The 27,806-nt window shown below is 40.8% G+C and overlaps 2 protein-coding genes across 2 annotated transcripts in view; one reads left to right on the forward strand and one right to left on the reverse strand.

Annotated features, from left to right (window-relative positions):
• On the forward strand, window positions 1-19,832 carry fam20a (FAM20A golgi associated secretory pathway pseudokinase). Its single transcript, XM_050060634.1, has 11 exons — window positions 1-779; window positions 4,242-4,435; window positions 4,695-4,745; window positions 7,277-7,355; window positions 7,646-7,738; window positions 10,414-10,529; window positions 12,349-12,529; window positions 14,508-14,617; window positions 14,710-14,791; window positions 14,875-14,934; window positions 16,077-19,832. Exons 1-11 carry the CDS (start codon window positions 409-411, stop codon window positions 16,345-16,347), a joined length of 1,608 nt encoding a protein of 535 aa, XP_049916591.1. The 5' UTR covers window positions 1-408; the 3' UTR covers window positions 16,348-19,832.
• Window positions 19,422-27,806, reverse strand: part of LOC126400131 (cAMP-dependent protein kinase type I-alpha regulatory subunit) — an 11,648-nt gene continuing 3,263 nt past the window's right edge. The window contains exons 3-11 of the mRNA XM_050060638.1: window positions 26,895-27,065; window positions 26,696-26,787; window positions 26,550-26,611; window positions 26,412-26,458; window positions 26,155-26,313; window positions 25,994-26,054; window positions 25,648-25,769; window positions 23,413-23,494; window positions 19,422-22,531 (exon numbers count right to left, since the gene is read on the reverse strand). Of these exons, the coding sequence (XP_049916595.1) occupies window positions 22,359-22,531; window positions 23,413-23,494; window positions 25,648-25,769; window positions 25,994-26,054; window positions 26,155-26,313; window positions 26,412-26,458; window positions 26,550-26,611; window positions 26,696-26,787; window positions 26,895-27,065 (969 nt within the window). The 3' untranslated portion in view covers window positions 19,422-22,358. The remainder of the gene's footprint in view (window positions 22,532-23,412; window positions 23,495-25,647; window positions 25,770-25,993; window positions 26,055-26,154; window positions 26,314-26,411; window positions 26,459-26,549; window positions 26,612-26,695; window positions 26,788-26,894; window positions 27,066-27,806) is intronic.

Here is a 27,806-nt window from a genome sequence, read left to right on the forward strand (position 1 = left end):
GCAGATACACAGCCTCAGCGCACACACTCCCTCTCCACTCTCTCTCTTACACACACACACTCTCGCTCTCGTCCTCAGAGCAGCAGGTTCCCTGGAAGCAGCCAAACTGTCAGTGACTGTTGCAAACACATGCTTGCTCTCGGCTCGGCTCTTTCTTCAGTCGCTGCCAAGGGAGGAGGAGGAGGAGGAGGAGAAGAAGAAGAAGTGAGGCTGGAAGGAACAGACTGAAACACACAGATAGGAAAGAGAAAGAGACAGCCTTGGACCAACCTCTGACTGCTTACCTCTCGCCTCTGCCTTGGCTGACTGTGTGGGAGACTGGAGGCAGCCTACAAGTGATGCCTCGCACTCTCTGGAGCAGCACATAGTCAGGGATTTCTTTCTACATTTTCCCCTCTCTCTGTTACAATGATGAGGAGAGACCGTCTCTTCCTGGCCGTGACCCTCACAGCCATCTTCTCTGCTGACCTCTACTTCATCCTCCTGCCAAAGCTGCGGAGCGTGGGGCGAAGATCAGATCACTTCTGCCCATGTGGTTCTGACAACCTCACCCTTCCCAGACACGGGGGTCTCGCCACCCCGCAGCTCTCCAACTGGACTTCTGCGCCACCCCTGGATGGTACCACATCTGAGCCCACTGATGGAGGCTCAAAGCTGGGGAGGCTGTTCGCTCACCCTCTGTACAACATCCAGACTCCGGCGATGGGGCCGGAGGAGAGGCTGCTGCAAGCGGAGCAGCTGATGGAGTACTACAGAAAGAAGGTGTCACGCTGGGAAAGGTGAGTTTCAGGTGTTTTTAGATTTTAAAAATCACATTTAGACATTCCCAGAGCAAATGATTTTGTAACAGCTGACAATTATCTAAACATGGATTGTGTTGCTCAACTTTATTGTGAAAGAGTAGCATGCTCATTTTGGCTGTGAGAGGGCGCGCTGGGGCTTGACTGTGGTCACGGGGCAGGGTCACCGACACCATGGCCAAACCCTCCGCAGACGCACACAAACACACATCCACGCGCATAAACACACTTGTGCATTTGTTCATGATAACAGATGTACACCCACAGACAGACAGCCGGATGTGTAGACAATTCTGTGCGTCACAAAAGTCTAATGTCGAGTGTGACGGTGGCAGAAAAACCCTCGCCAACATGTCACTCTGAGAGCTCGCGTCTGGAACGCTCTCTTTAAGGTAAACACGGATTTAAAACTGCTAAAGCTCATCTTAATCTGTGGGAGCCGTTGCCGTCTTGGCTTGTGAGGCTGTCTGTCTCTCCCGACACAGTGCACTCCCTCCAGAGATACAGATTTTGGGCTCTCATAGTGGAAAATAAGAAGAAATATGAGCAAGGATCTCCTCTCTCTCTCCCTGCTGCCTTTTACAAATGTGCACACAAACAATGGATAGCCCAAAGGCTTGTTTAAGACTTGCTAAATCTTGCAACAGCATCTCAACACTGCAACAAACACACCTAGGAGAGCTTTATGATGGCCCGTATACACAATGAAAAACGGTTTTATTTGTATGTTGAAGAAGGAAACAGGTTTAAAACAAACTGACCCGTCCACCTGTTTGTGTGTGTTTGTGTGTGTTTGTTCTTATTGGCAAACACTGCAGGAAATGACCGTTAGAATGTTCTCTACTTCCTCCAAACTCTGTGGTCCGCACTTGTCCTTTGTCCTGATTACCCTGATCTGTCACTTCAGCCGACCGGGTGACTGATGGCTCATATTTATAGCCCCTCGCTCTATCATCTCTGCACTTCATGCAGCCCGTGCTGGAGTCTGTTTGGGTTGGGAGATGACCGTCCCATTCAGTGCGGTCGGCTCCTGGCAATGTGGTGCCGCTCTCACCACAGACTTATTTGTTTTGGTCTCAGATTATTGTTGCTCAGGATTTAAGTATAGCAGCGAGGAGAGGAGGCTGTGGAAATTCAGAGGGTTGTTACAACTGCTGTTAAAAACGACAGAGAGCCCATAAGACAAACTAATAAAACTCTATATGTGGATGCGAGATTGGGCTATGGGGGGAAAAACAAGCAAATAAAAGCAGTTATAAAACAGGGTGTGCTATTAATCGTATCTCCGTGTGGTACATCGTATCCTCTTTCATTTTCAAACACATTCTTGTAAGACCTGCTGCTAAGAAAACCTGTTGAATGCACTTTGCCTTGGATTTCTGGCACCAAGCGTTGCTCCAGATCTGTGGGCTTTCCAAAATAAAATACAGCCTTTAGAAAATGTTGTAAGAAACTATTGGCAAGCAGTGGATGTTTTTTTAAGACACTTGGCAATCCAGGTTTTGCAAGAGCACAGCAAGAGCCCTGGTCTTATTCAGTCGGCTGCCTCATGTAACAGGGTTTTCACAACCCCTCTGCAGCAAGGAAATGTTTGATAAAACCATGCTGGAAAGGCGTATATTTACTCAAGTACTGTACTTAAGAACAATTTAAACATACTTTCCATTTTATGCTACTTTATGCCTCTACTCTATTACATTTCAGAGGTAAACATTGTACTTTTTTCCAGCACTAAGTATCTGAAATTGGCTCCACATTGACAAACTACACCATTTAAATAAAGTGCAACTTTAGACAGCTTTTCATCTTTTCCCCTCTTGCATTTCTAAGTGATATTGTTGGCGCCGCTGTCGCAAAGACAACCGGATCGCTTTCCGTTTTCCTCAAAGCCCAGCAACGAGGCTCTTTTTCTTTTGTTGGTTAGAGTTTCAGATTCAGATTCAGACAACTTTATAATCCCATTAGGGGCAATTTGTCTGAACAGCTTGCCTTACACACATACTATAACATACAGTAACAAGTAGACACATAAATAGATGAGCCAAGTTCAGTGGAATAAAGGAATTTATAAATAATACAAAAGTTAGTAGACTGATTTTCCACAGTGCCATTTCCACTACTGGGGATAGTAACTGCAAAGAACTTACAATGAGTGCGTTTACATGGACAGTTTAATTCCCTTTTCATTCGCAATGAAAGTTCATTCGTATTAAAAGTGATCTTGTAAACACCTAATTTGGAATGAAAATGGCCAATGCGATTGAAAATTCATTCCGATGTAAGGGGCTGGAATATTCCGTTTCTAATTCCGAATGAAAGAATTTCTCGCATTTGTATACGCTCATTCCTCTTTAAGTTCATTCCGGTCTTTCTGCACGTGCTCGTTTCCTTGCCCTTCTGGCGCGATGACGCGCGCGACTCGCTGCACTAACCGGTTTCCACTCGCCACAGCACGGTCTTCTATCTCCCTTCTTCAACCTTCTACCTTCCTTCTCCTCCTCAACAGACGAAGCATTAGCAGAACAAGGTTGTTGTCGTACTGCTGCTTCAAGAATATAAGCAAAACAAGCCCGAAAAAGGCACTAAGAACGGCGTCGTCAAGCATTGTGTTATCCGGAGCGAGGACTACAGTGTTTTCTTCCGGTAAACGTAAACACGTAACATCCGCCCCGCCCCCTATCCAATCAGAAACCTTCCCTGCCCCAAACCTTGCGTGGACCCGAATAAAGGCGATTAAACTGATCTCCCGTGTAAACCCTCATTCGGAATGAATATTTCTCATATAAACTACCTGGAAAAACTTTAATTCCAAATGATTTCATTCAGATTTATTTAACTAATGAGAAGCCATCATGTAACTGCACCCAATGATACTCTTTGGTAACTGGGGATAGCTGCCGATAGCTACCTAGGAAAACAAAAGCTGTTCCTGTTTTGGCTCTGCAGTAGTTGACGCACTTCCTTTGTGCCATAAATCGAGCCTTCATTTTTGCAGGAGTTGGTACCAGGTGGCAGATAGAATTTCATAGTAAAAACAAGGCTTATAAGGAACCAGTCTAAACACCAATAGGGTCATTATTCTATTGCCATTATATTGTGCCATAAACATTGACTGCATAATGATAAACTGAAGAAAAAAAGTGATCAATTTCCATTTTAAAAGGTGATAAAACACACTGTGAAAAGAGCCATTCTGCATAATGAGTACTTTTATTTTGATACTTTGGTGCATTTTGCTGGTACAGTAACACATTTGTAGTTTTACTAAGTAGCATTTTGAATTCAGGACTCTCACTTGTAATGGAATATTTTCAGACTGCAGTATTTCTGCTTTTAACTTGTGAAAAAAAACCCATATAAAACATATCACTAACTCTTTTGATAAGTTTTTATATCACTTGTGGTCATTTCCCATGGTTAATCTCTGTTCTTACTCCACAGACATATGAAACTATACAGCGAAGCGGCGGCTGTGTCCAACATCACTGTGACTGAGCATGAAGTGACCTTCGACCCCGATGCCAGCTGGATGAAGTTCCACCTGGGAATAAACCGCTATGCTTTGTACTCCCGAGATGACCCTGCCATCCCACAACTGCTCAAGGACATGCAAGGCATGACAGTCATCAGCGCAGGTGAGAGATGGATGGATGGATGGATCAGTATGTCAGTGTAAAATTAACTGTGATTGGCGTGATTGATGTGACATGTAGCCACCATTTGGTTTCACTTCCTTTTTGTGCCATAAAGTCAAAGCGGTTAGAGATGCAGACTTTCTGGCTGTGTCCATATCGTTGTGCTGATGAAGTGTTGGCATAAAATTGCTGTATTTATTACCTTTAATGAAATCAATGTGTGCTAAATTATGAGCTAACAAACCTTTATCTCTCACAGATTACACTCAGGATGAGAAGGCCCTAAAAGGAGCATGCGATTGTTCCCAAGGTATGATCAATGAGGCTTTTTTTTTTTTTATCTGTTTGGGTTTCTTTCTCTTGCATGTGATGTTGTGCAGCTCTGTAGTTTTATGTACAGCGTGTAACGGCGTGAATGCTCAACTTCTGACTAGCCTCTTTGTTCCTCTCATTTTGTTTCTCTCTGTGCTCGGCAGTACCGTCAGAGACGAACACACTGCTGCCTTTGTGATAGTGAAGGATTTTGTGTTGGTTTGGCATCAAAATCCAGATTCGTCTGTCTGTGTAAGACACTTGCTCTGGGGCAAACAAAAAAAAGCAGGCGTGCGTTTGTGTTCAAAGGCAGAACTCTTAATTAAATGTTTGATGTCTGCATACACTGAGGGAAGCCAATGTTTCCAGGCATCAACCTACACACCAGCCGCCACCTACGCTGTCATCTCATACTGTACCTCTGAGCAGCACGCAAGCCAAAACTGCAAATGTATGGATGTATAATTGAAAAAGTTACTGACAAAGCTGCTTTTAATGGATGTTATTGTAAGAAAAAAAAGCAGATATGGTGGATGGAAGAGTGTGAAGCTAGCTGTTGGCTAAGTATAAGTAATAAAGCTTTTATATAACAGATACAAATGGATGGGTTAAATGGAAACTTTAGTGTTTTTGAACCTGGACCCCATTTTCCCATGTTTTTGTATCTAAGTGATGGATGGAAAAAAATGTTTTTGAACGGTGCCATGCCATTGTTCCAACGGCCCAAAATTCCAAAGCCCCATTATTTCAAAAAATGTCCCACTGGACCGAAAGCCCATTTCTCCAACAGCCCATTATCCCAAAAACAAACGTCCATTACCCAAAAGTCAGTTAGTTTCAGTTACCTAGTGGTGTTTGAGCCATCAGTCATGGGTGTTTTTATTGACCCTTGGTGGTGTTTTCCAGCCAGCCGTTTGAGCCAATGAATCCGTGTGTATTTCACGGACCAGACCCTGCTTTTCCAGTGACTTTCGTGCCACCAAACGTGGGTGTTACAAGCCAAAACATGATCTTTTCCAAAACATAATGAAGTGTTTTTTCTGCCAAGACATAACCAAACGTTAACAGCAGTGTTGTCAGCAAATGTGTCCATGGTCAGCAGAAATGTACGATGCAAGCATTTTGTGTTGTCTAACTGTAGGGAGTGTGTATTTTCAGAGATATGGAACTTCGGAGCAATGGCCATTTGTTTTTGGGATAACGGGCTGTCGGCGTAATGGGCTTTCAGTCCAATGAGGCATTTTTAAGACTAACAGGGCTTTGGAATTTCGAGCCGTCGGAACAACGGGCAGCCCCCCTTTTGAAAGTGGTCCAGTAATGAGAGAGCGCTGCAGCAGCAAAACAGGCTGCAATTTAACCACTCAAGGCATGTTCGCATTGTCAATTTACGTGAACTAAAAGTGCTTGTTTTTGCCAGTGACAGGCCGAGATTGTTATTATAAGCGTCTGACAACATTATAGAAAGGACCCTACGGAGAAACATTTTTCTTTACCTTTCGCTGGTCTGTTTGTTATTATGACCAAGTCTCGTTCAGAAGTCTCACAAGAAGTGACTTGTTGCAGGAAGACAATGGTGAAGACATTAATGAGAGCTGGATAGTGCCAGGATGAGTTTGTTGTGTTGTAGTATAGAAATGGTAGCTTAGGGTTATCTTAAACGCCACGGTAACAATCTGAGCATGTCGGGGGCAAAAACTAGTCCTTTTAGTGCTTACACAGCAGCTTGTTTTCCTTCTCTCTCTCAATACTGGACCAATTCTAAAAAATGTTGTCTCCATTAGTCACGTAGACACAAAAACATAGGAAAACAGGGTCCAGGATGTAAAACACCAGAATGTGGTATAGTTTTTCATGTCAAAATATGAACACTAAATCAAATTTTATTAGCAAAAACAGCTCCAACTTTTCCAAACTTTCAGACTTACACATATTTTTTTATATTCTGCTTTCTGTCCTGTCTCTGCCTCACCAGCAGTGAAGTGGCTGACCACACAAACATCATTCACTGCCAAGAAGAAATGCAACAAAACAATCCGTCCCGTCAGTTTAAATTTAACCCCAAAAGACTTTCTCATTATTCCAGCATAACCGAAGAGCAACAGTGTTCATCAGCCTGAAAGGCTGCGTATGCCAGTTTTGGTCCCCTTTTTACTCATTTCCAGAAGTACTGATTGTAAACCTTGATTGATTGTTAACTATTAATACCCTGGGGTCTGACTGAGCGCAGCAGGAGGAAGGCGTGTGTGTGGTTAGTCTGGGCTACTGCTGTGACATAATATACAGCCAGACAGCAAGAGAGACAGGAACGCATGTTGCTGAGAGAGCAGAGCGCAAGCTGTGTGACCAACCCCCAATTACTTTATCACAGGGAACTGGCAGATCAAGAAAGTGTTCCAGTTTGATCTGGCCTCCGGGGCAACAAGATAAAAACCAAATACTGACTAAGTGTTTACCTTTGTCAAGCTAACAGTCTAATTTCTACATTATGTAAACGAAACCTTTCTTTGTCTTTCCGTCTCTCCGTTCTAGTTGTGAAGCCCAGCGGACATCACCTGAAACTGGCTCTGAAGATGCAAAACTTTGCTAAAGCCATGTTCAAACCAATGAGGTGAGGACTGAATCCACATTATAGAGTTCCTGGTCCATATCAAACACCATCAGTGGACTTCAGTGACCAATAGGTGGAGCATTCTGCATTCTGCAATCCATTTTAAACACTTAAACATTATATTACAGTATAATATCTCACATCATGTTAGCTCACGTCAGGCTAAATGATCTAGTATGTGTTAAAATAACAGTATTTGTGGTGTTGATTATATACTGCTGACTATTGCAGCTGACAGCTTAATCACTGTGTTCGTCTTAACTGTGTGTGCGCGTGTGTGTGTGTGTCAGGCAGCAGAGGGACCAGGAGACGCCAGAGAACTTCTTCTACTTCGTTGACTTCCAGAGACACAACGCAGAGATTGCTGCCTTTCACCTGGACAGGTACAGCCCTCCTCTCCTCTCATAACGCTCATCATTACTTCATTGTTTTTCCTGTTTTACTGCCGTCTCTGACACACTCTGTGTATTTTAAGTGATCTCTCAGTGAATTTATGCAGCAGTGGTAACTGCTTGGGGGTAATTTTATTTTTTGTTGCACATCTGTCATTTTATTGGCTACAGTTATGGCTCTGGTGCATACTGAAGTGCAACAAATGTTTTTGTCAGGGCTCTTTATTTTTAAAGCACAATACGTGATGCAAATGGGCAACTAAAAGCAGGAAGTAAAAAGGTAAGTAAAAATGAGTTATTAGTGGCTTCCAGTGCTGTTAAATTACTGAACAGCAGTGTGACATGCCTATATTTTAAATTATGAGCAGTTGAGAAACACATATAATGCTCAATTATCATATATCAAAGTTCTGATGTCATGCTAGTGGCATTGCTGTAGGGATGGTCCACCACCTTGATCCAGACTGAAACATCTCAGGAAATACTGGATGGATTGGCATTGCAATTTGTACTGACATTCATTGTCCTCAGAAGATGAATCCTAAAGACTTTTAGGCCAAGTCCACACAACACTTTGTTCTCACAGAAATTCCCAAATGAAAACAACAAAACACAATTGAAGCACTGTCAAGAGCATGTCACATCCACAGTCAGCGATATTACCATAACCCTAGAGCCAAGCAACGACGAAGAAGAAGATGTTGGCCAATCAGATGCCTGAAAAGAAGGCTATTATGTGGCAGTGACCTCCATAGTACATTCTGAAGCCTCTCTTTCTCAATATAGCTGAAAAGTAACTGTACATTTACACGTAAACATGTTAAAAGCAAGGTTAGAACCAGCACTAGTTTTGACAACGTCCGCCTTTGCACAAAATATCACCTCCTTTGTGATGCCTCACAAAGGAGATAACGCTGCACACTCTGACATTTCAAGTCAAAAAGTTTTACCTGTCTTCACATCAGCACTGAAAATAGAGTTCCTGACATTCTTCACTCTGGAGAGGAGTTTTAAAAAAGGTTTGTTTTGAGTGACCTAAGACACAAGTTGCGTGTCGACAAAAGGTCAGCATTCTAACAAGCTGAACTAAGATGGCCAACATGATAAACATGACACCTGCTTTGCCTCAGCATTGTCATTGCGAGCATGTTAGCATGTCTTGTCAACATGTCCATGTGGTGTTTTTTATTTTCTACATGACATTTCATGAGTGAAAAAAGCAGTCAACACCATGGCTGAGCATTTTCACCTTGGAACTGCAGTGTACCTACAGAATGACAGTTTCAAAAACACGGATTCTAACTTCCAGGGTTTGTTACATCACAATCCTTAGGAACGAATCCCATAACACTATGGCAAAAAAGAGGTATCAGAGGAGAAGCCAAGTGTAGCAATGTATTGGTATTTTTAAAGTAAAGTTTCAGTTTCACTTCATGTAAGAGATGTGTCACGGTATCTACGTCCATTATTTCATCCAGTCTATGGTGCATACTAAATATAGCAATTGTGTAGAGTTACATATAAGCCATTTTAAAGCATGAAGGGATTTTCCAAACATGTAATTCTGATTAACAGAAATACGTTTTTAGGGGTTTAATCATTGCCAGGAGAGGAACTTTGAATAAGCAGAGAAAACATTCCTATCGTAACATACCACTGATAAACAGAAATGAAATGCAATCATTTTAAAAAATCCTAAAAATCCTAAATGGTTTCCAACAAATTGATGGAAATGAAAACTCTCCAAGTCTCCTGTTGCCAACAAATAAACCACCAACCCCATGCGAAAGATTGCAACATGTTTTCCCCACCCAGGATTTCCAAACTAGCTGATCAGTAGAAACCACAGGCTATGGGCAAACACCAGAACACACACACATCCCTGTGTAATTGCACATCAGCTGAGGTGAAGTGATTCACTCTGAAACATAGTCATCTGAGCGAGACAGTATCATTAAGAAGCCACACACAATGATAAGTCACCGCTTCACCACACCAGACAGAAAACAACAGAAGCGCCACGTCAACAACTCAACAGTCTCTATAATTATTATTACTCTGTTTATCTGCTCATATTATAAAGATATATTAGTCCTTAAAATGTAGGAATCAGTAACAGTTTCTGTCAGTAAACACAAACAGACGGATCATTTGTCTGCTCTCTCCTATTTTTAATTTAAGGAGGTGTGTTTTTAATCTGTGGCAGTGTGTTGTTTCTCTCTGTTGTGTCTGCGGTGGCTGCCAAATCCTTATCATCATCGCGAGCAATCAGCAGTTGGGGAATGCCGACGAGCTGAGAAACAGCCATTCAGCTTCACACACACACTGATAGTTGTTTGATTACTGTTTGTGAGACATGACTGAAATAGGGCCCTTGGGGAGGTATAAGCTCTTGATGATGTGTACGAACACAGCCAGCCAAATTATACAGCGTGGAGACTGTCAGTGGGAAACATTCATTGATAAGAATCAGTGAAAATAAACCGCAGGTTCCTGTGAAATGAGGTGAGGAGACAGAGATAACGATACCATCATCCTGACAGGGTTCACATTACACTTACATTAAATTTATGTAAGCATGAACTGTGTGAACTTTGAAGTATTCCTCACCCAAGAAGCAGTTCCTACTGGAGTTTTCCTCTGACTCTTATCAACTTATTTTTCAGGATCCTGGACTTCCGGAGAGTCCCTCCGGTGGCTGGCAGGCTGGTGAACGTCACGGGAGAAGTCTTCCAAGTCACCCACAACGAAGACCTACGAGCTGTCTTCTTCACCTCACCAGGTAAAGAACCAGCTGTGTTTCAAGTATGTAGGAGAGGTATGGTGGCCAATGCAAAAACGACAGTGGCCCTGTCTAGAGCCCATGTTTGGTTTGCCGGCTCTGGACTACTGTAGAACCAAAACATAGACTGTGTATAAAGATGGACAACGCATCTCCACTTGTCCCCACTGTACAAAAATTAAGCCAAACTATCGGATAAGGCTGCTAAAATCTTAGGCTGGTGACTTCATTTGGAGCCAGAGTCCATCTCTCAAGTTCCTCCCCATACACCTGTCCAACCAATAGCAAGGAGCAGCATCAAATAACTAATTAAAACCAAACTTATCAGAGGAGAACTACTTTATTTTAAGGGTACTTTGGTCTTTTAGTTTGGCCCATGTCTCATCCACTCACATGGAGTGGGTCGGGTGTATGTCCTGTACGGCAGCCAGCCACCAGGGAGCAATCAAGATGCTTTGGCTTTGACTTTAGGGGAGCTGTTGTGACGTCCATCCTTTTTATACAGTCTATGCCCCTAACCCACACCACCACATAAATCATACCTCTGAGTGTGATCCATTGGAGCTTTTCCTAAATGAGTGTGCCTAACTTATAAACGACAGAACAGCTTATATGACCGTTAATTGTCGTAGTGTTAACCACATGGGTAATGTTAGGAAACAGACGGAGTTACACCAAAATTATGGGGTTAGATTTAGGCAACAAAACTCTTTTGTTAGGTTTAGAATAAGCATCATGGTTTGGCTTAAAATTGATAATAAGGTAATAAGGTAATTTAACATGTCTCATGTGACATACGTCATGTGAAATCACTCCTATGACATTCGTCGACATACTGTGTTTTGTTGTTAAAATAGCTCTACGCTGACTTTTGGTTTCACATGGGACGTGAGCACCGGTCTCCTGGAAGAAAGTCCAGCGTTTGTTTGATACCACTCTCCTCTGTGAGAATGATATCAATCTTTCCATCTAACTCTCACAAGAGCACAAATAGAAAGGGGAACTCCCTCTCCTTCTTCTGGACCACCATGGGACATCATTTTGGGAGAAAAAATTGCACTGTAGTCAGTTGTGCCATGAATTGCACATATGATTGTCAGTTTAAAAGCTAATTTTGCAAGTCAAGGAAGTCGCAGTTTCTTGTACAACTTTTGAAATATAAGACCGTGAAAATACATAATTAGAGAGACTACACCCCCCATAAGTCGTGCGAGTGATGTCAAGACTTTCCTAGATGTACTCACATGAGCAATGTGTCGTAATCGTTGTTTTGCTTCCCGGCTGACAAAAAGACAGGAGTCACTGGATAAAACTCATCAGATAAGACAATGTTAAATCTGAGCCAAGGTAACGACCATGTTGGAGTTGGTGACGTACATTGTGCAGAATGAGAGATATAGTTCACTGAGTGGTTTCACACAAAACTCAGTGGTAATACAACAAACTGTGACTTTGTTGACTTGCAAAATTATCATTTAAATGGACAAACATCATATGTGTAATTCACAGCACACTTTCTCATTTCATTTTAAATGGATGAAATAGTATTATGACCATGTTCAGCAGCAATGTGACCAGTTTATTCTATATGTAATTTTAATAACACTTTAGTGTCTGCAGTATGTACATATAACTTTGCAAACAAGACAAATCAGTGTAAAACTAAGCCTGTGAGTTATTTTGGTTCAGTTTGATGTTGCTCTTGTTAATGGCACAGCACACAGTTGGTGGGAAAGGCAGAGCTCATCAAACAGCATGTAATTGTATGTGAACACGAAACTCATTTTGCATTCCGCCATTTCGCTCTGCTTCCCAACAGCAAACAACACATGTTTCTTTGCCAAGTGCCTCTACGTGTGTAAGACGGAGTACGCAGTGTGCGGGGGCCCCGACCTGCTGGAGGGCTCACTGTCTGCCTACCTGCCCGGCCTCAGCATCGCTCCCCGCATCTCCATCCCCAACCCCTGGATACGCTCCTACACCTTCACTGGACGAGAAGAGTAAGACCCCAATCTCTGTGCACTTAAGAGGATTAACATTTTATTTCATAGGAAAATACTTGCATTTGACCTCCTATAATATAAATGCATGGGACAAAAATATAAAAGCAATACTTTTGTTTATGTTAAAATACATTAAAACAATAGGTCTAAGACTTTTTATATGCGTACAAAAGACTTATTTCTCTTAGACTGTTCACAAATATGTGTAAATCTGTGTTATCTATCCACCTGATAGCTATGGCATGACGATGCTGATTAAACAGCATCATTACTACACAGGTGTGCCTTGGGATGGTCACAGTAAAGGGCCACTCAGAAGTGTGCAGCTTTATCACACAACACAAAGCCTTGAGAGAGAGTACCACTGGCATGCTGACTGCAGGAATGTCCATCGTTGCCATTAGCCGTCAATTGAATGGTCATTTTACTACCATAGGCCCTTTCCATGAATTTGGCAGTACATCCAACCAGCCTCACATTCACAGGCCACATGGAGATAATTTCTCATCAGATCAGTTGGATGTACTGCCAAATTCTTGGCGGGTACATCCAACTGGTCTAGTGAGCCAGCCTAGGACCTCCACATCCAGCTGCTTTACCTGCACAATCATGTGAGAGTAGTCACTAAGATGGGCCTCCCTGAGACAATTTCTGACAATTTGTGAAAAAAGTCTGCGGTTGTGCAAACCAGTCATAGCATCAGCTGTTAGAGTGGCAGGTCTCAGACGATCTTGCAGGTGAAAACACTGGATGCGGAGGTCCTGAGCTGATGTGATTACACGTGACCTGTGGTGGTGAGGCTGGTTGGTTGAACTGCCAAATTCATGCAAATGCCATTGGTATGCTGATTGCAGAAATATTCGTCATTGCTGATGCCCGTTAACAGAATAGTAATTTTACTGCTGTGAATTTGTCAGTACATCCAATCGGCCATCCCCCTTGACATGTAGATTATTTCTCATTCAACTAGTTGGATGTACTGCGAAATTCTTAGCAGTCCATCCAAATTCTTGGCAGTACATCCAGCTTTCCATCTTGTAAGTAAGTGCACTGGATGTGAAGGTCCTGAGCTATTGTGGTTACATGTGGCCCGCTGTTGTGAGGCTGGTTGGTTGTACCGCCAAATTCATGGAAGCAACACTGGAGATAGCTTATAGTAGTGAAATGATTCAGTTCAGGGACAACAGCATTGGTGGACATTCCTACAGTCAGCATAACAATGGTACACCTCCTCAAACCTTGGGACATCTGTGGCACTGTGTTGTGTGATCAAACCGAACATTTCATAGTGACCTTTAATGTGACCATCCCAAGACACACCTGTGTTGTAATGGTGCTGAATAACCCCTTTGTGTGCATAGAAAAAAGTCTTAGATCTTTCATTTCAACTCATAAAAAATAAAAACAAAAACAAAACTGTTGCTTTCGTATTTTGTTCAGTGTATATGTGGCAAGGGTGTTGTTGAAAATATGTTCACCAAATGGTTTGGTTAAAGGTTAAACATGGTGGAAATTTACAGTCTTTCACTGACGCTGACTATGATCCAGCTGCGGTTGAGTCAGTTGGTGGCCTCCAGTCAGATTGTAAATTTTAGTATTTTCAAAATACAATAAAAGACCAGATTGCCCATAAATTCTGTTGTTGCTGAATCAAATCAGATGTTTATCTCTTTGGTCAAAGGATTTTCCATTTAAGGGTAAAAGAGATGAAAGAGTGCTTTGTTTAATTTGACCCTTTCTTTCTTTATTACACCATTCACTAGTCATCCAGCCGCCTCTTCCTGTTTTGTTCCATAAATCTACAGAGTGGGATTCATCATTATATCATTATAATAATGCCTCAAAATCTAAGTTAACGGAAGGGTAGCTTTAAAACATTGTTTTCTCACATTGTTTCAAACATGTGGTCAAAATGTAGTAAACAGGTCCTGGATCAGAACTTTTGAATGATGTTATTTATGTCTGTTTTTTAAAGGTGGGAAGTGAATCCTTTCTACTGTGACACCGTAAAGCAGCTGTATCCCTATAACTCAGGCAACCGGCTCCTCAACATCATAGACATGTCCATCTTTGACTTCCTCATAAGTATGTCACACCACTTCATCATCTGCTATTCATACAAGCACTACAGCTTTTACTGTCTTTCTTTCTATAAAGTGTTTGTCTCTGTGTTACAGGCAACATGGACAGACACCACTACGAGATTTTTACTAAATTTGGAGACGAAGGATTTCTACTCCACTTGGACAATGCCAGAGGGTGAGACACAAATAACACAGAGCATTTAATTACAGTGAAATTAGGCCTTGTGGTTTCATTCCCTTATTGCATCTTGTGCTCAGGTTTGGGAGGCACTCTCAAGATGAGATGTCCATCCTGGCTCCACTAACTCAGTGCTGCATGTAAGTGTCATATTATAAAGTGCTTGTTTGTTTCTTTGGACATTTGAAGGGTTTTAAGGTTCTGTATGTGACATTCTGGTTATTAATATAGCAACAAACAACTATTTCCCATGTGAAGATATAGTGGAGTAAAGGCGTCCTGAGCAGAGAATGAAGTCATGCTCCCATCATGTGTTGTAATCTGAGCTTGTCTGTTTTTTGTTGTGGTGTTGTCTGGCCATGCATGTGTTGGTGAACGTGAGTCCCTGTGTGTGTTGCACTGGCTAGCTAATTGCTGCAGTTCTGCACTGTGTTAATATGGTAGTTCCCGCTGATAACTGTTGCAGAAGCAGAATGTCCACTTTGGGTAACCCTACATCGCTCGTTCTTAGCACTGTAGGCGCTGTTAGCACCGTTAGCTGCTAGCACCCAGCTCAGCCCATAGATATCAAACCCAAAGATGGTGTCTATTCATTTCAGTGGAGTTGCTCACCTGGTGCATCGGCCAAAAAAAATTCTAGCTTCCCCGTTGAATATGCGCAGTAGTGTATCTCCTGAGAGTTCCCGCTCAGCTCGCAGACTCTACATTGTGATGATCTCACTGATTTTTTAATCACTTTTCTCGGCTAGATTCAAGTTTTATTATTTAAAAAAACCCTCCATGGATCAAAAATTCATAATAGAAAGAGTCGTAGCTGACCTTTTTTGCAGTTCAAGGTGTTCTGGGCTGCAGGAAAAATTTTTTGTTGCAATACCACGAGTGGCCACTGGAGAAAATTGGCAGCAAGGCTGGCTGAGTAGCGTTCCTGGGGCCCTGGCTCGGCCACTTCCATTTTTTTTCCCTAAAATTATTTCTGGGGCTTTTTTTCCCTTTATTGGATAGAGCAGCTGAAGAAAGGAGAGGGGGAACAGAGAGAAGGGACGACATGCAGCAATGAGCCACAGATTGAAGTGAACCGCGGACAATGCTAAGGACTCCCTCAGCCACCTCCATGTTGAGAGCTGTTTGCAGGCAACCTCAGCTCAGACCCTGAATGTTGCATACAGCTGTGTATATACACTTAAAATGCAACCTGAAATTTATAAAAAAGAGACCTAGTGTCATTTTTAAAGAAGCAAACAAGTTTAGGCAGGAAAATGAATTTCTCATCCTCCTTCTCTAGGATAAAACGCTCCACACTGCTGCGGCTCCAGCTGCTCACCCGACCAGAGTTCAGACTCAGCGATGTGATGAGGGAGTCCTTGAAGGGTGACCCTTTACAGCCGATCCTAACGGAGCCCCACCTCTTAGCCCTGGACCGCAGGTTACAGAAGGTCCTAAAAACGGTCCAGCGTTGCGTCCGGAGGCTGGGCGAGGACGAGGTGATCACCAAGGACTTTATCAAATCCACAGCGAAACCTCAGACCGCCACAGAGACGGAAAAGGTCAGGTAACCCAGGATGTCGCCGCTGCTCTCCATTGCTGCTCTTTTCACCATAGATGACTTCACAATGAAGCGCGGTTGGCTCAGGTGGTTTTTTCAGGAACAAGCCATAAATGGAAGATGCTGTGAAATCTTGAGAGCTTGTCAGAGAGGAAGGAATCTTACTGTGGAGGTTCAGGACGTGAATCACTGCAGGCCTTAAATTCCTATCACAGAGGGATCCTTTTTATTTGGTTTTGTTCCTTTCATGGTCATACATTCCCTTTTATGACAACTTTTCATCCATCAATTAGATTTGGAATTTATACTCTTAAGTTAAACATTTTCAGAGAAATTTTAAACATCAAAAAGCAGTAAGACTTCTTTGATACATGAAGCTACATCGTCAGACACATCAAAATCAGCAATACAGTAAATATTCATAGGAGAAAGCTGTGATGCACTGGATCAGTCGTTTACCAAATTAATGCTCGTGAATTTTGTGATGTGATGTTATAATTATAAAATAAAACTATTTTGAAGAGAAACTACCACCTGCAAGTAATAGTAGTGTCAGTGTGTTTTTGGATGCATGTGTGTGAGAAAAGTACCACCTCTTAAAACAGCCATGTAGTTTCCTCCACCCCGTTTTCCAGACTTGTAAATCCCTCAGTGTTTAAACAGCTTCACCACAGAGCTGTCAGCTAAAGCGGGCTGAGACAGAGGAGCGACAAACCTAAAGCAACTGATGTGTGTTATATCATAATAATTCCAGCGTTTTCCTTTTATTATTCTGTGACTGTGTTTTCCTGATAACAAGCTGGAGTTTTGGCCTTTGTTATTTTCTTTGTTCCTATTTGATCCTAACTTGAAACATTCCAGGTCTCTGTCTGATGTAAAGTAAGACGAATAACCACAACTATTTTAAAGAGACTTCAGAGCTGGGGAATGATGCCAAATAAAGTCAGACATCAGCCTAACAACACAAGCAGGGAGGCTGATAAGAGGCAAGATCCCACAATGTGCACTACACTGCTGGCGAATACCTTCATACCACAGTTTATCTTCACTGAAACCCAGCAGCAGGAATAAACTTTTAAAAAATGTCTGTCGAAAATGAAGAATGGCACATTAGGAAATGAAGGAACACGCTGAAATTTTCCAAATAACTAAATAGCAACAATTTTAAAGCGGCACATGTTGGTGTGCTCTCCCAGAGCCAAGTACAATTTTTAATAATTAAGTTTAAAACTTTTGCTCATTATTTGAAAATATCACAGCACGGAAAAATGACCTAAGATGTCTACAGTCGTAAAAATCCTCTTAGAGGAAAAACTGAATGATTATTAACCAGAAAAGGCATGTTTAAAAATAATGAGACTTTACAGAGGAGGGATGAGGGAAAGGTAAACATCTATAATGTGGGTGTAGATTAAAATATTTTACACTTTTTATAGAGGTTGCAGTACAGGAATAAATACTCATTATCATTAGGGTTCTCTGCACTCAGGGCAGTGACCTGTCTCCCCCTGGTGGACAGATATCATGTTACAGCTGTTTTCAGAGCCTGTTACACACTCTGTGTCCAGTTTTAGTGAGATTGTCTTGAAACTAATTTCACATCATTTAAAGTTACAGTAACAGGAGGTAATTACATAACTGGGGGTCCATTAGAAGCATCCTAAATGGGGCTGCACAAAATAAGGAACAAGTATTAAAGTGTCCTCAGTTCTGCATTTCCACTGCTTTCAGTGTAATTCTTATGTACAAAAAAAGGCATGTTAAATAAAAAATTAAAATAAATTATTTACAATATTTTATAGAAAAAATTGAACACAAAAGGCACCAATAAAAAATGAGATACATTTTCTTTTTTTTTCTTCTTATTTTTATTAGGATCCCCATTAGCACCAGCAACAGCATATTTTAAAGTGCAGTTTTCTGCTGACACTCTTTTTCAACTAACTCAAACTAGAATTATCGCCTTGAATGCCTCAACCAACCAGTCAAGTTGCAGTTTACATCCGTGTCTGTCCAGACTCATAATATTGTGTAGTGAAGACTTTATTTAAAAGGTATTAAGTGTATTTTTTTTTTTATAAAACATGGATGCTTCACACGCGTCTTAAAACCACCAGTTTCACAGTGGGCACCTAAGATTACTGTCTCAGATTCAGTATCCAACCAAATGTCTCCCCTTCTGTTCCTGAGTTATGGCGTTAAATAACGGCCAAAAAGTGCTTTTGCAGAAAATTATGATGCCACAGTGAAGCTGACCTTTGTCACTTAATCATGTATCAAACATTTGTGTGAAATTTTGTCATAATTAGCAAATTAATTCTTGAGTTATGGCCAAAATCCTGTTTTGTCAGCTCACAGTGACCTTTGACCACCAAATTGTAATCACTTCATGGTTGAGTCCAAGTGGACGTTTGTGCCAAAATTGAATGTTCATTATTAGGTACACCTGTTCAACTATGAATAGCTTATCAGCCAATCACGTGTCAGCAACTCAGTGCATTTAGGCATGTAGACATGGTCAAGACGACCTGCTGAAGTTCAAACTGAGCATCAGAATGGTTAGAAAGGTGATTTAGGTGACTTTGAACGTGGCATGGTTGTTCATCTACTGGGATTTTCACCCACAACCATCTCTAGGGTTTACAGAGGATGGTCCGATACAGGGAAAATATCGAAAAACAGTTCAGGCTGGTGGTGGTGGTGTAATGGTGTGGGGATATTTTCTTGGCACACTTTGGGCCCCTTAGTACCAACTGAGCATGGTTTGAACACCACAGCCTACCTGAGTATTGTTGCTGACCGTGTCCATCCCTCTATGAACACAGTGTACCCATCTTCTGATGGCTACTTCCTGCAGGATAACGCAACATGTCACAAAGCTCAAATCAAACTGGCTTCTTGAACGTGACAGTGAGTTCACTGTACTCCAATGGCCTCCACAGTCACCAGATCTCAATCCAATAGAGCACCTTTGTGATGTGGTGTGGCTTTATATTGTGTAGCCCTGATCCTGAACCATCATTAAAGGTACAGCAACACAGTCAAAGGTGTAACATAAAGGAATACTCCTGAGACAAAGCTGAATCATTTTTACTTTTTTATTGCTTAAACTGCCATCTGGAACAATCTATACCAAAAGGATAAACATCTTTGCACATACAGGAGGTCAAACTGAATACAGGGTAGAATAGAAAAAGAATGGTCCTCTGATCGCCTGCAGCTCTCTGCGCTGCAGGCCTAACAAACTCACTGAAGGTCGGGCTAGCAGGAGTGACTGACTGACTACTGTAAGCCCAGGTTAGATAAGCTAAGGCAAACTGGGACGATTGCAGTGTGGCTAAAAACATTTTGGACTAAAACCGATGATGCCGCTATTTACACGAAAACAATATTTCAATAAAAGGTGAATCGAACCCACGCCCCCTAACGGGAGTCACCTCCTGTGGATCAGGATAAGGATCAGATGAGGATGATCGATGTAACTGTAAAGAAAAATACACATCACTCATGTCCATTAACGAATACTCTCCTCACTAACCTGACTACCCTGCAATCGGCACCAAAATCAAATCTTTTTGGACGTACAAACAAACATCTCGATTCTAAGCGAGTGCTCTGAATGAGACAAAAGTACGGAAGCATGTAAGGGACAAGTATTTCAGCTTTATCAGCCACTGATTACTAAGTGTTGAAATTTAAACACAGATAACTTCATAGCATTGACAAATTTTACTTTGAAAGACATATATAGGAATTTATTTTTTCTGAATTCATCTCTTTAAAACTAGAATACCAAATTTTTTGTTTGCAATTTTAAAGTTGAATTTGAATATTTATCTCCATGTTCAAAATTTTAGATCAGAAAATTTAAGTTTCAGAATAAAAAAAAAAAAAAAAAATCTTTAAAAAAATTCAAAGTCAAAATATCTAATTTTTAAAAAAAATCTGGAACATGTTTTTTTTGGGATCCGAGTTAGTGAACACTGAAAAAATAAATTTTCAAATGTAGCTTTTGAAATTGCAAATCAAGAAAATTCATATTTTAATTCCAAAGAGGTGAATTCAGAACAAATAAATTCATATAAATAGCTATAAAGTAAAATATTTCAATACTATGAATTCAGTAATATTTAAATTTCATTATTAAGTATTGAGTGGTTGTTAAAATACTTTTGACGCTTATTTGCTTCCGTACAAAACAGAAACACATGACAGGTTCTATGTCATTTCTGGTAACAGACAAGTGAGGCAGGAATGAAGAGTTAAGCCTATAATTCAGATAATTCAGAAGTCAACATTTTGTGATTTGGTAAAGATCTTTAAAAAACAAAAACAAAAAAGAAAACAGACTTAAACATCCTATGCCATCTAAATAGTCATGAAGCAGTTAAGCTAGGGAGTAACAAACCAAATATTTGACAAAGTTCCTGCTTCTGCACGCAGCTGCAGGGCAAGATTTTTTAAATTTTTTTAATACACGCTTCCATTCATACCGGATCACTGGATGCCTAAAACATCATGCCAAGTAAGCATAGAGAACAGATCACAAGCTACTCTGATGAAAAGACAGCCACCTTTTTAATAGGCAATAAGCAATGACACTAGTTTTAAATAAATATCCGCTCACTCTGCCCATCGGCTCGCCTGTGATGCTTCAATACATAAATACTTCAGTTGTCCTGAAATCCACAAACCATCTCATCTTTTTTTTTTTCTTTTCAAGACTTCACTTCAATAAACCTGGAATTACCCATTTGATCTGTTTTTAAAAACCCATGACGTTTTACACAATACGATTACATACTGTTTTTTTTTGTTTTTTTGTCGGTTGACAAGAAGAAGCATTTATTTACTTTGTGGCACTGGACACCTAAAATAGAATTTATGGAAAAATAAGTGTTTACAAAAGACAGTTAAACATAGTTTTTTTTTAAGATCACCATCACTCCAAACCATAAGTTTATCATTTAGTCAATGATAATAATATAATAACTATGATCGTTTTAACTATACTATGATAACATTTTTGATTACAAACCATAGCAGAAGAGTGACCAAGTTATTTGGTATATACTAAAAAAATTGAATACTGAAATACACTTAATACTCTTGTTTTTTTTCCTTTCTTTTTTTATTTATTTTTTTCCTCAGAGTAGTCAAGGCAGTTCTTGTATGGTCGTTCTACCGATTAAGAGGACAGTAAGGGGAATAACTACTTCCTGTTTGGAGCTCCAAATAGTCAGGGAACAGAACGCGCGCTGCATTTCCACGGCTATGCATCTTTGCGTTGTGACGATAATCGACATTTGGCACTAGCCTGGTAGCTGCACAATAAAATTAAAAACCTTAAGTTGTTCAAGCTCTCTCGAACTAAGCGAAACAGACTCGTCATTGTCTCATCGTGCCGATCGAAGGTAACCAGAAACAACAAACGGAGCACGACCATCGTGTAGCTGGAACCTAAAAACGTCCGATAAAATTTGATGCGATCATATTCTTCCTTTAGCTCTACGCTGTATATCTAATCAGGCTAAGGGATGTCCAAAAGGAAACTCTTTAATGGGGAAGAAGGAGTCCTCTCTTCATGTCAATCTACAACATAAATCTGTAACAAATTCCCCAAAAGCGCCATGTAAAGTTTGATTGTCCTGTCTCATCAGTCTGAGACCCTAACATCTTTCAGATCTCCTAGCAATCCTGCTTTGTGTTTAAAAAGAAAGCGTAACCAGCAAATACATATATAACATAAGTAACATGTGATGTAACTGTGCCTACAAGGTAGCGTACAGCAGCTGGTACAAGCGCTGGTGAATGGCTGAAAGTCACCTCAGCGTGACGGGTGGTAACAACAAAATGATCTGAGTGTGTAAAACAGAAAAAAAAGGGGGGGAGGAAAGCAAAACAGAAAGAAGAAGAAGAAAGTGACGAAAAAGCAAATTGCATTGGTGGACCCTGGGTCTAAAAGGAGAAAAGGAGGGAAAGGGTGGAGGGAAAGGGTGAGGGTGGGGAGAGACGCTCCCTTCAGACAGACAGCGAGACGAAGCTGTTGTACTGTTGGATGTTACGTTTGAGAATGTCTGAACAGGGACCCAGGACGCGCTCGAAGCGGGGCCGGTCGAGCTTGACGCACTTTAGGGGGCCGCGGGCGACCACGGTGGCAGCACGGGGACGGTTCATCAGCAGAGCAATCTCACCTGGAGAACACACAAACACATAAACCCTTTACCCATTTGAAACATGGAATGACAACACTTTTCTTGTGCTGCTTTCAGACATCGTTTGCAAATATTTAATAGCAAAGGAAAAGGATGGCATCTTTGTCGCGTGTGTGGTACCTCTAGTTCATTATTTCCACCAGGTGCAAGCCTGATGGGGATCATGCATTTGGTTGTGTGTGTGTGCATTCACGTGTGCATGAGTGAGTAAATGCATGTCTGTTTCCAGTTAATCTGGCAAACTACTGGACCAATCAGTCTAATATTTTTATGACTGTCTGCTCAAGGACCTCTCGTGGTTGCGATGATTCACGATTGATAAATAAAAACAAACTGTTTTATTCAGTGTTTTTTCCCCCACTTTTTATCTTATTTTATCTTATCCACTTATTATCTGCTTACTCCTCACTCCTTTTAACCAGCCACTAGAGGCCACAGTTCCTCAACAAAATCACATAGCAAAATCATAGAGTGAAAGGCCACATTTTGGCCTTGGTTAAAAAACTGACATCCATTAAAAAGTTTGGTCTCACTTTGAACTGGACCATCTGCAGATTAATTCCATACCTGATATGTTATGATCCACTTAAGTTGGGGGGGGAAAAAAAACACTGTATTGTTATCTTCGCTGCCATCTTGAAAGTAAGGGAGCCGGGAAGGACAACTCCACTGCATGCACTTGTACTGCATGTATTGTCTATAGTGGCTGTGATTAGTTCCGATGGCTGCCTGGCAGAGATCTGTCTCTCTACTGAGCGCACTTTTCTATTGTTTCCTTTTTTTTTTGTTTTTACTTAAAACAGCACCACAAAATAAAATCAATAAATAAAAGACTGCTATGATAATGTTTCAGTTCTTACCAAAGTAGTCAGAGGGTCCTAACCTCCCCACTTCCACAAACTCCTCGTTCTCTGAGCGACGCTGCAACACAGCTGCAGAACCCTGAGAAACAAACACACACACAGAGATCAGTTTGGATCAAGCAGCTTTATCTTGTTTATCTCTTAAGTTACAGGAGCACTTGTATTGGCAGAAAAGAAAAGATCATCTCCATAAAAATGCATTTTTAAAAGTAGCTAAATGACTTAATGTGTCTAAGAGTAGCAAACAGGTTTTAAAATAATTGGTAACATAATAAACATGAGTTTAAAGTCAATTCATCACCCATTAAGCATTAAAGGGTCACATAAATTGTTTAATGTCTTAATAGTGAGAAACAGGACTTGATGATACATCCTGCCTTTGTTCATTAAATCATCATGAATTGTCCGCACATGTTACACATTACTTAGCATCTGTCTTTTCTCCATTTAGGACAGAGTCGACAATTAATTTCAGAGGCCCTGAACTCATCACATTCAAATTTCAATCAATTTAACAAAACTATCACATAACGACAACACTGAATCAGTGTCAAAGCAAAAGCAAAAATACATACATACTGTATAAAGTAATTTACTGAAATGTTCTCATACATGTAAACTCACAATACTCAGCAGTTCAGCAGGTTAATCCTATTAAGTGAGAATAAATTTAATATTTGTTTTTTATTCATTTTGAATAATTTGATAAAACTAATGATTATTTTTGTCTGCTGCATATTTTCCTGATTAATTGGGGTTTTTGTCAATAAAAATGTCATTTAAAAAAAATCTATGTAAATTCAGGTGTCATAATTTCCTTCACAAATGATGTTTTCAAATTGTTTTAATTATCTCACCCACAGAAAAAAAAGAAGCAAAAAAATGGTCATATCTGAGATGCTGGAACCTGGGAATGTGAAGATATGTCACATCGTTTGGGACGGGGGCACCATCTTGTAAGGAATGTGCCTGCTATGAAGGTTATACCTTCTTACGTTTTTCCTTGTGGTCGTTGAATCGGCTAATTGGACCAAAAAAAACAACGAAGTGCCACTTTATCTTTGCAAGTATGACTGTGCTCCCACAGTGTCAGCTTGTGAGTTAGCAGATCTTGCACTAAACTACTGTAATATTGTTAATGAGCTTCTAGTGATTTGTAACTTTCAAACTCGTGCAAAGTTTACAGACTCAGTCCAAAAATCAGACAATTAACAATGTGTCCATGTCCGTAAGTGGATAGTGCATCGGGATTTGTAATCCAGTCTTGGGCTGCCAAGTCATATGGTTCTGGTTATTTATTGTGATTGATTTTGATTGATTCCATTTACACACAGAAGTTGGAATTTCCAAGTTCCCAGGGAAAATTTTCATTTAAAATGCCCCCTGAAGGCAGATTTATAACTCGGAAAGTTAGAGGAACCTCACTAACCCCGACCTTGAAATCTAAGATGGCTCTTCTGCGCATCAGCAGTAATGAAAGCTAAAGTCACACTGTTCATTAGCACTTCTGTCTTACTTGTGTCTAATTAAAACAGTTGTACACAGAGTACTGTCCAACCTTTATCTGTGGAAATGTTGCCACAGTGTTTGACTGCGGCAAATACACTGTAATTCATTGTTATAAACTGGTATCGCTAACAACATCTTTCTTTTCTGACTAGAAGGTGGTCAACTCGGGTGTGCCATCATTCCCAGCTCTTAATTCCAAGGCTAATTAAACACAGCATTTGTCCAAATACTTCACCACCCTAACAAGCACAGGTAACAGAGCGCGATTATCACAAGAGTGTGAGATTAACATCACATTCCTTTTGTCACATTGTTGCATTTTATTATTTTGATGATCATAATTGTTGCAGATCAAAAAATAACCTTCAAATTTAATTTCTGTTGGTCGACCATTTGTTTAAGCTCAAAGATCAAATACATGTTTGGGGGTGAGGCGAGAGTTTCACATCACCACAAGAGGGCGTGCATGTGTGGATAAGAGATTGTAACAGTTTACACATTCACTGGAGTCCAATAGCTAATAGCAATAGCAAATATGAAACAGCATTAAGTCACGACGAGTGGATCCAACACCTCCTAAAGTGTTTGATGTAATGGGGGCAGCAGTCAGTTATAGAACTGATTAAACTTCAGACTTCAAAAGGTAAAATTCTGTTGTTGTGACAAACATAGCGTGTACGAAGGCATGTGTGTGTGAAAGAAAGTTAGTGATCAAGTGTGCACCTCTAAGATGATGAAGAATTCATCTCCAGGCTCTCCCTGCACGACAATCTTCTGTCCGTCCTCAAACTGGACGGGCTCCAAGGCATCAGCGACTGTCAGGCGCTCCCATTTGTCAAGAGACTCTGAGGAGGGGGGAGAGCACAGAAGAAAGGAGTCAGCTGACATGACAGACAACCCTTAAGAAAAAAAAAGTCTTATTTGAGAAGGTTGAACCTGTTTTGTTTTTAGGCGAGATATTTTTATATCCTCTTTCAGGTTATTTTCATCTCAGCAAAAAAAGACACAAATAATCTCATCTTTCTATTTCTAAGATTCAGGATAAGGCTGATGTGGAAAGTAAACGCACCTAGAATGGACACTTTCCTGAGGAATTCCTCGTACATCTTCCTCTTTCTCAAAGTGCTTCCCTGAAGAGATAATTTTTATGTTAGTGTGACTGTATAAAAATTAAACTCAAGACTTAGAAGAATTACATTTAATTAATTTCATCACAAAACATTTCCTTACCATAAGTATTCTCCTGTAGCTGTCTCTGTCGATGCCCCACAGCTTGACATTGGTCTTGGCTCTAACTGTGGCCGCCCTCGGGGTGCCGTATATCAGGGCCAGCTCTCCGAAGCTGCCTCCCTCCCCGATGCTGGTCACCCATTCATTGTTCACATACACCTGGCAGATTAGCAGGGTAGAAACAAAGGCGTTAAAATGAAATGTGACAAAAACCACCCAACATTTTCTGTACATTATGACGAGGATATGATACTCACATCCATCTCCCCTTGGTCGATAACATAGAAATTGTCACCTTCATCACCTGGGTGCATACAACAACAATGTCAGCATCACACAAAGACATGCTATAGTTTAAATTTGTTTAACTAAGCAGTAAAAAGATGTCATCCTACCCTGAAGAATAACTGTCTCCCCAGCGATGTAGGTGACTGGAAACATTGCATCAAATATGTCACTGGAAAAGGAGCAAATATGTGAGTTGATCACCTGAACACTCATCAAAACTGTATTTATACAACAATGTGTTTGAGACACACACCTCCTCTCATTGTCATCCAGGTGTGAGAAGAGAACGTTCTTTTCAATAGCTTTGGCCAAGGCTGCCATCGTCTTGTAGTCTTTTGGAATGACCTGAGAAACCAACATGCGACTTTTCTTACTGATACTATCAAGATTGCTGATGCAGATTTGAAGTGTTGCAACAGTCTTGCAGCAGCTGACTCGCGTGCATGTCTAACCTTTCTGACATATGAGGCTGCGTCCTCCTCTGTGTAGACCTCTGCGCTAAAGGCTCCTCTCCGCCGGCGACCCTTTACCACAGGGTTCATGGGTGGAGACACCTCCTCATCGCGGGAGTCTGAACGAGAACTGCTGGCCTTCTGCTGGTTCTGAATCTGCTTGGCCTCCTCCTGGTGGGGAGGGAGGGGATGGAGTCAGCCAACAAGGTTTATAGCCGCTGCATTTCACCCAAAGTCAAGTCATAAGTCAAGGATTATGTATGAAAGCACTTTAGTGTAATAAAGTGCTACATAAAGAGTACTTTGTAACATATACTGACACATTAAACACAACATACAATTGAAGAAAACCAATACATTCAATCAAGTTTTCAAATAAAAGCACAACTTAAACTAAAGTCTGGAGTTCCTCCTTAAATCATCCAGTGTTTTTGCAGCTATTAGACTGCCTGGCAAGTCATTCCAGAGGCTAGAAAAATAAATGAAAACTATTTCCAGCCAAGTTTTTCAGTTCTATGTTTTGGTATAGCTAATAATATGCTCAAAGACAAGTTAAAAATTACTGTCAGGTGGGCATCTGAGAGAAAAAACTGCTAAATAAGAGGATGACAAGCTATAAAAGATACTTAAAAGAATGAGAAAATAAATCCTACCTTAAACTTAAAAAGCTAGTTAGCTAGTAGCTATTTATGAGTGCATCATTCTAGCTGTACATAGCACACAAGCAGTAGTTTCAGAAACACTTTTGCAAACAATACATTGTCGTGGTAATGTGGAATTTAAATCATTGTATGTGCAATGTGTTTTAATTCAATTAATTGTTTGAATCCAGCAGCTTTGCCTAACTATTTCTTATTAGTATGTTTAGCAAATGTAGCATCCTGTGTTAAGCGCTGCTTCAGCAAGCATGAT

This window comes from Epinephelus moara, chromosome 13 (assembly GCF_006386435.1).
Source record: "Epinephelus moara isolate mb chromosome 13, YSFRI_EMoa_1.0, whole genome shotgun sequence".
NCBI lineage: Eukaryota > Metazoa > Chordata > Actinopteri > Perciformes > Serranidae > Epinephelus > Epinephelus moara.